This window comes from Poecilia formosa, unplaced genomic scaffold, assembly GCF_000485575.1.
Source record: "Poecilia formosa unplaced genomic scaffold, Poecilia_formosa-5.1.2 Scaffold120, whole genome shotgun sequence".
Lineage (NCBI taxonomy): Eukaryota > Metazoa > Chordata > Actinopteri > Cyprinodontiformes > Poeciliidae > Poecilia > Poecilia formosa.
The window spans coordinates 688,247-697,008 of record NW_006800059.1 but is presented as its reverse complement, the minus strand read 5'-3'; the positions used below and the strand labels follow the sequence as shown (position 1 = coordinate 697,008).

General features: G+C 38.0%; 1 protein-coding gene across 2 annotated transcripts in view; it reads right to left on the bottom strand.

Moving 5' to 3' along the window:
- Positions 1–8,762, bottom strand: part of LOC103144011 (protein FAM19A1-like) — a 35,520-nt gene that overhangs the window by 1,325 nt on the left and 25,433 nt on the right. For both annotated transcript variants that reach the window (XM_016675690.1, XM_007560765.2), the window contains exons 3-4: positions 3,439–3,579; positions 1,888–2,012 (exon numbers count right to left, since the gene is read on the bottom strand). In XM_016675690.1, coding sequence (XP_016531176.1) covers positions 1,888–2,012; positions 3,439–3,579 — 266 coding nt within the window. The remainder of the gene's footprint in view (positions 1–1,887; positions 2,013–3,438; positions 3,580–8,762) is intronic.

Below are 8,762 nucleotides of genomic sequence, written 5' to 3'. Positions count from 1 at the left end.
TATATATAAGTGAATGAAGAAAAATCTTGCACAACCTGTCCATCGGCTAATCAAATGCTTAAGATCATTGTCTGTAAAGAGCCAAAATGTGCACAAAAATATGTCTTTCATGTCATTTCCCATCAAGCTTTCACACTTTCGTGACCCACTGATGGGAAAGGCATAAAAGCTTTCTGTCCTTGAACGTGGCAGGATTTTTGAAATGCACAAGCAAGGCCTCTCACAACCCTCCATCACTGCAGAGGTTGGACACAGTGAGACATTCATTTAAAATTTCCTGAAAGATCCTGAGGCGGTTGGTACAATAATGTCAGGTGGTAGGCCCCCAAAAAACTTCACCTGCCCTGAGCCGGAGGATCTCGTGGGCTGTCAATGAAAGACACAGGCTGATCCTTCTTCCAATTTAAGGGCCTTGCTAATGCTGACTGCAGTCCAATAACTTTTAGGGCTTTAAGAACAAAAGTCACTTCTCCTCCCAAAACCAGAACAGTTTTGATTTGGCAAACACAGAGCAATAAATAATGGAGGAAAAGTGTATTCTCTGATGAGAACAAAATTAATCTGGATTGAACTTAACCAGAATAATGCATGATGCATTGACTATTAGTCTTTAAAGAAAAGAGCACTTGTTTAGTACTATTAAGAAATCTGCATTACTTCTGATAATCCTTATTTTATGATAAAATACCCAGAAGAGAAACACAGCCAATCAAAGATGACAGAAATTCTTTTAACATGAAGTAAAGTAACGTAGATGGCGTACAATCAAAAGCAATAGTAAACACCCTATCTTTAGCTCTAATGGTGGGAGATGCAGCAGTTCTGCAGAACCTGGCAATTAAAGATTTTTTACAGTTTCAGCTCTTCAACAAAATTCATCGGCTTGTTTTTTTTATAACAACCTGATTAAAAATGATTGCTTCACATCTTTAGCAACAGCCATATGATTCTGCCATCCAAACAGTGGCCTCATGCACATTCAGTCATGATTATACATACATAAAGCAAACAGTGAAAAACAAATGTATATTGTTGGTGACAATGTGATACATGTCAATGAATGAGGATATATTAGAAAAGGTCATTAATTTAAATTCAGAAAGTGAAACTCGCATAAAGTATCGCATGATTCCGTCACTCGCAGACATAAAACTATAAAAATATAATTTTTACTCTAAAACTGTTGTGTTGTGGCCTACGTAGTCATGAGAAAAACTGCTGACTTTTCAGTCGTACAGTAGACAGCCATGGCCATCCACCATACGGAGGGTAAGCCTCAAAAGGTCGTTGGTCATTCCTACAGCAGAAGTTGTGCTTACTTCATTCAGGCCATTTTCCATTTTATCAAGTTTGAAGCTTTATGGAGTTGCTGCTTTAATTTTCCTGCAGGACTTGGTACATCCCCACGCAAAATATCATTGCCTGGTTTAATCACTCTGCTTAATTGCCCAGCAAACTCATCTTCCTCGTCAAGAGCAAGATGCAAAAATTCAAAGCCACCATTGCAGATTGACTAAAGGTCGCTATTAAACTGAACTTGTTGAACCTCTCAGCGGTACCACAGACTGATCGCCTGCATGCGACTCCATACTAACGTGAAAAACAAGCCCACAATCAAGTATTGAGGACACATACTGCACATTATGACACACTAGCTCAACATATTTTATTTTCCTATAGTCTAATTTAGGAAAGTAATTACATATTTATACAGATTTATATAGTGGGACTGATTTTAGATTAGAGTTAATTCCTCAAGATTGAATCAACTTTACTTGATTGAACTTATAATACGTTTAACAATAAAAAAAAAAAGTCCGAAACCGGTATAAAAGCAGTGAAGGTGAATGATGTAAAATTTGTCTTAGTTTTGACAGATTAACTTACTCTTGTGGTTTTGATCTTGTTTCCGGCATAGCACATCCAGCCGGAGTTGTCAGGAAGCGTCTTGCATTCCTCCCCCTCCAGGCAAGGCTCCATCTCACACCACCACTTTCCAATTACTATGGATGCTACAGACAAGAGAATCAGCAGTGTGGGTATGTTTAACTTTAAATGAGAGCCAACCAAAATCCAGCCCCTAAAACATGGATGAGCTCAAGGTCTGACTGGATAACTCCATTTCAATTCAAGCAGGAGTTACCTCTTTAAATTTTGCATTTTCTTCATATTTTTCTGCTCTCAAAAAAATTGGTGCAAGTGTTAGTGAGCAACATTTGAGACTTTTTTTTAGAACCTAATAATGCCCAAATGATTTAAATTTAATCGTGAATCGTGTTGTAGTCTTCTTAGGTCTTAACTAGATAATTTACAGTTGATATCGATCGTTGTTACAACTCTCCAGAAGCTCTGATATTATGTTTTACAGCTCAAATACAAAAATCCATATAGCATTTCAGAATCTCTTGATCCAATTTATCAGGTTGGAATGTCTGACCTTTAATAAAACTAGAAAATATTCAATATTTTTCTATTTCTCAATTTATTTGAGTCGTATTTTGCTAGAAACAACAAAGAACATCTCCGTCAAAGTGAAAAAAAATGTATATGTTCTGCAATATAGGGGTTTTTTGGCATGCAATTAGATCTAAATGCAGAGGGGGGAACTTTGGCTTTCCTTTCAACAAGGAGGACTGGGAGGTGTGACTCAGACTTGACTTTAATGCACACCACACACTTTCCATCAGAAGAGAAAATTGCTTTAAATACAGGGTAAGTAGACAGTAAATGGTTTGTAATGTGAGACCGAGGGAAAGAATCTGTCAGAGCTGACATCAAGAGACCTCAAATTCCTGCGGTCTGTTCAGAGATTGCTGTAATATTTGCAAAAGGATTTAAGATAAAAGCTGCAGGTGAGAGGTTTCCTGGAGCCAATATGTTTTTTAAGTTGAGTTACACCCATGCGCCAAATCCATTTCCTGCAAAGGATTGAGGCTTTATTGGAGACATTTGTCAAAGCACACATGTAGCCGTTATGAAATATCTACCCACTGTATGTAAACAGCTTCTATTTTGCCTGAATCTCTATGCATTATGCTGCTTTATTTTTCTCTCCTCTTCCCTCAGGTGTGTTAAATTCAGCTGCTATGTTTGTCTCGATTTGGAGCAAAGCTCCCGTTTTCAGAAACCCTGTGTCTGTCTGTCGGCAACAACATGTGGATGTGGCATTATCCCTAATGTTGTCTTGTTTGAGACAAGGTACTGCATGGTTGACTCCATATTTTAGGAGATATGAACAAATCTCTGCATCTTTTAGAAAACATGTCAGGTTCTTTATTATGATTTTTTTGTTGTTGTTGTTGTACAAGTCATCACATTTGATAGAATGCAATAATCCTTTTGCTGTAGAAAACCCGTAAGCTTTTGTTGTGCTACCACAAGACTGGACTCCAACTAAGCCGGTGGCTCAGTGTGGTAATGTGTTCCTTAAATACTCACCGTCCACACATGAGGGTCTGTTTCTCGTGGTTCCAGCCACCTTACCAGGCAGACAGGAGCACTTCACCGTCTGTGACCGCTCCTCAATTCGGTTCTTATTGCAGCATCTGTGAGCAGCTATTACTTCGCATGTGCCTCCCTCTGAGGAGGAGAAAAACAGACAAAACTTCAGCAAACATTTTTGCATTTTGCAAACATTCAAAGGTATTTATATAAACCTTTCCAAAAAGTGTCTCCTAGTGTCACAACCACAAGGTTTAATGTGTTTTAGTGAGATTTTATGTGATAAACCAGAACAAAACACTCAATCTTTGTGAACGAGAATTAAAATGATGGTTTTCAATTTATTTATTTTACATATATGTACATGTATTTTTTAATGTGGCATGTATTTACATTTGTCACCCTTTAATCTGATAACTCTGAATTAAATCCAGCTAATCAATTTGTCTTAACAAGCCACTAATGTATTAGATAAAGTCCACTTTTGACTTATTTAATCTCTGTATATAGACAGCTGTTCTCTGAAGACGTTGGAGATTTGTTAGAACACATTAATAAACAAGGAGCTTACTATATAGGTCAGGGATAAAGTTGTGGAGATATTCAAAGCAAAGTGAGGTTATAAAACAATATTTTAAGAATTTTACATCTCCCTGGACACAGTTTAGTCTGTCATACAAGACTTGGGACACAGCTGTCTGCCGAAGCTGAAAACACAGGCAATGTGAGCGTTATCTGAGAAGCACCTAGGAGCCCTGTGGTCTCTCTGGAGAAGCTGCAGAGCTCAGGTTGAAGAATAAGTCAACAGGAAAACTACTAGTTGTCCATTCTACAAATCTGACCTTCATAGAAGAGTGGTAAGAAGAAAGCCATTATGGTAAAAAAAAAAAAAAAAAGCTATAATAGGTTTGCCAGAAGCCATGTAGGGAATACAGCAAACATGTCAAAGAAGATTCTCTGATCTGAAAACCGTGTTCTGGTTGACATGCAAATGCTATCTGTGTCCAAAACCTGAGCAATCATACAGAAAAGATGATGTTGGATTCATTGTGCTGTGGGACTCTTTCTTATCAGAAGAGATAGGAAAGCTTGAAGAGTTAATCGGAAAATTCAGCTGCAAAAGATTTGAACCTGGTCTGGAAGTTTGCCATCCAGTTGGCCAACAAATCCTGAATACGCAGCTAAATCATATTTGTGTTCGAATGAGCCAGTCAAAGTCCAAACCTAAATCTAATTGGCATCCTAAAGCAAGGAGTTGATGTTCACATTTTCCCTGCTCTTTTTGCCAAAGAAGAACGAGTCAAAGATTCACTTTCTAAATGTGCAAAGCGGGTAGAGACATATCCCCAAAAGGAAACCAGCTTCCTCTGCAGCTGTATTTGCAGAAAAAGGTGAATCTACAAAGTATTAACTGAGGAGGAACTGAATACAAATTGGCATGGCATGTCTTTCAGAATTTTATTGATTTAAAAAAAATAAAAAAAAGCAACCAAAAAGAAAAAAACAAAATCCCGTTTGCACCACTTCACAGTGTACACTACTTTGTGGGAAAATCCTCAGCGATGCATAACGTAGATTAAGATTGTGGCATGAATAAAATTGGGAAACTATAATGATTGTAGGGCCCTCTATTAGTTAATCAAAACTGGATGGATATTAATCCATAAATAACTTTTTTTTTCTTGTGCTCTAGAGGAAGACGTTGCCATTTTTGCATAATAAAACAATAAGAATAATTCATGGAAAGGAAAAAAAATCGCTTTTCTTTTGTGAAAATGACTCCCAATCACTATGTTTCTTTATTCATTCATCTCATTATAATATGAAATGAAAGTATGTTTCAAACCTGTCTTGATTAAGATCTTATTATAACACATTCTGGTCACATTTCATGTCAGGTTTCACACATAGAGGCATTCTACCTGACAGGTTTAAAACATGACCTATGAGCAGGGCACAACGTAGGAAACCAGGGACATTCTGCCAAACTGTAGTTTCATGCAGTTTGAGTAGCACCTTACATAATGACGGTTCAAAAATAGTATTTTATTTAAAAAAACAAGATAAACACTAACTTTAAAGTGTATAATTGAGCATCTAGCACTGATGTAGCTGTAGAAATCCTGATAAAATTACACAGATTTCATTGAATACACCAGAGAAATTATTTCTGTACTTCCCTCTCTCTCTCTCAGACAGATCCCTGTAGCATGCTGAAAGTAAAAAATGATGAATAGATGTGTTGGAGTGCGGAGGATAAAAAAAAATCTATTGACAGAAGGAAAGGTCTGCTTCGGGGTTATTAGAAATATTAACACTGGAGCCTCCACGCAATTATCACCAAACTGCTGGTTGTGTCCTGAAGGATCAGAAGCCTGGACCAAACGGACGCGACCCAACTGCAACCGCCAGCCTCTCCCACCCACCGCTCTCAGACTCTCCACAGATGAGAGTTGTGCGGTAAAGGACCATCTGACAATTACACCCGTCAGCGTGACACAAGATCAAGGAGGCTGCAGAGAGCAGGAGCCCTGAGAGGGGGGAAGGATCTGGTATATTGCCAGCAAAGTGATTTGAAGTTATGTTTGACAATGAGCTGTGGGTTTGTGAAATGCGTCATGCCTGGATTTGCATATCACTTTACGACATTTGAATATTTTAGTTTGCAATGTCCTCTCGAAGCAGAGTTGTTTCTCTTGAGCAAAAGAAAAATAAATAAAATAAATCATCTCAGCACTGAGCCTTTAAGCGACACCCTGCTGTATTTAAAAAGTAAACGGCACCAAATCACTGGAGATGATCTGATAGATACCTGGAGCTGCTGGTACTTTGTGTTTACTGGAGGCGTTCTGTGAACGATGCTCTGGTGCAATCTGATTGAGGTGACACAAACAGACACTATTTCCCCATTAAAACCCGGAGCTTCCAGCTGGTTCTAGGTTACATAAACTCAGAAACACATTGACATGGAGGTCAGTTGTACATTGTGAAAGATGCCATTGAAAATGCCTCCTTTATACTTTTGAAAGTTCTTTCGCTGTGTTTACAGTTGCAAATCTTTTCCTGCACCTCTCTGTTTGCTCTGTTTACTGTGCATCTAGACAAGGGAAGATTTCCTCATTCTTTACAAAATAGCTGAACCTCAGTCGGATTATAGAGGGAGCCTCTGTGAACAGCAATGTATTAGTCCTTTGACTGATTTTGCGTTGGATTTTGTTGCTTTAATCTAAATCACTTAGGGTTATTTGGCGACATGTTGGAAGGTGAAACTTCCTTCAGAAGTCTGTTGCAGCCTCTGTTTAAAATGGTTTAGAATTTAGCAGAATTTCGCTACATCCATTTTCCCCATTAACTCTGACCAGCTTCCTTGTCACTGCCTTCCCAGACATTTTTCACAATGGGAATGGACTTGTGAAGGGTGATGCTCTGTGTTGGTTTTCTAGTGCTTTGCATGTAGGCAGAACGTTCAGTTTTGGTTTCCTCAGACCAGAGCTTCTTCGTCTTTGCCTCCTAATCACATTCCTTCAACAATGGTCTTCTGGTTGCTTGGGCATAGAGTTCAGGATATTTTTTAAAATCCTGATTTAAACTTTTCCACAACTTTATTCCTAACTTTGGTGTCTCTTGATATTCATGCTGTTGTTTGTCACTTTTTTTCCTTACAAAGTTCTGAGGCCTTCACTGGACAGCTGGATTTATGCTGAGATTAAATCACACACAGTGGGACTTTACTGACTAATGACATGACCTCTGGGTTTTTCAGAGGTATTAGCATAAAGTGCATACAAATCCATTCCACAGGTTTGATTTTTCGTTTTTTAAATTTCAGACCTGTAACAAGACATCTGAAACCATATTTACTTTTCTTTCATCTCACTTCATGTTCAACATGTATAAATACCGAGATTCAGATAAAACACTCTGGAGTAATTTACAATTCGCATAAAATAAATGCAACTTTCAGCTCTTTCTCAGAGGGAAATAGGTCTGAACTTATTTCCATCAAATTTCGACAAGTCTGACAGACATACTTGAAATGATCGTTATCTGTTTACCCATCAAATCTAATGGAAGAAAACCTTGTTGTTTTCCTTGTATTTATGCTTCTCTAGTAAATATTTTACTCAGTGTGCCTCCCATATGTTATATAAAGAGGTGTTAACAAGCCTAGCCTTTTCTATTTATTCTTGCGAGACCTCCCTGTTTCAATATTAACCAACTCACTGTTGCTTCAGTTGAATCAACGAGGACAAATATTTGCCTTTTTTTTTATTCAAGCTGCGTTTGCCTTCTTTCCTTTTTTTTAAAAAAAAAAAATGCCCAAGTACAAATCATATTTCTTAGTGGCAATAAATGCTAATTGGAGTCGGGTGTTCATTGTTGTGATTACAAAAGTGGGGATGCGTGAAATTTCATTTAGAATTGTTCACCACCGTGGAGATTCCCGTGGAGATGATTCTGCAGTCTCTTGTTAAAGCACAGTCATAAATGAATGTCAGATAAAGTCATAAAGTAGCTTCTGTTTGAAAAGAGGGAGACAAAAAGAGGCACATTTTGTGTGCAGCGGCATTTTTCAGACATGGTTAATAAGGCTTTCTGACCAGAACTGAGACATCAAGGGAGCAAAAAAAATACACAAATATTGCTTATTTGCGTTACCTCTTTATATAGTGCATTTCATTTAAAGGATTATTTCTGTTTTAAGGAGTTTTTACTGAATTTGATGCAAGTTTAAAATCTTTATCTGGTATAGTGAAAAAAGACTGTTTGACAACTTGAAATCTGTAAAAAAAAAAAAAAAGAACTTTTTAACTTTACCCAAGATTGAATCATGCCTGGGAGTTACGGTTACATTTTTGGATGCTCGTCTTTGTCAAGAGGTTTGGATCTGTTTTGGGTCTTTCTTGTTTTGGTCCAGGCATCCGGGTGTGTGTGTGTGTGTGTGTGTGTGTGTGTGTGTGTGTGTGTGTGTGTGAGGCAGCAGAAGGAGGGGAACATCCAGACCTCCATTCACACATGAACCATCGCCGTTTCATGAGTCACTGTGAGCTCATGCCGGATAATTAACACAGCCTCACATAACCTTTTTCGTAGTAAATCATTTGGCATGCCCTTTGCTGAGGTAGTTGGATCGTCACAAAGTTCATTGCATTTAACTCTGGATTTACTGTTCCCTTTGGGCAGGTTTTCAGTGCAGCTGCAGGTCCTGGTTAAAATTCGGTTTGTGTTAAAATAATCAACAAGTTCTAATTAGCATTACTAAAGTGAGAGCTTTTAATAAAAGTGTCAGCAAGATGGGGTTGGTGGGGGTTAAGAATATA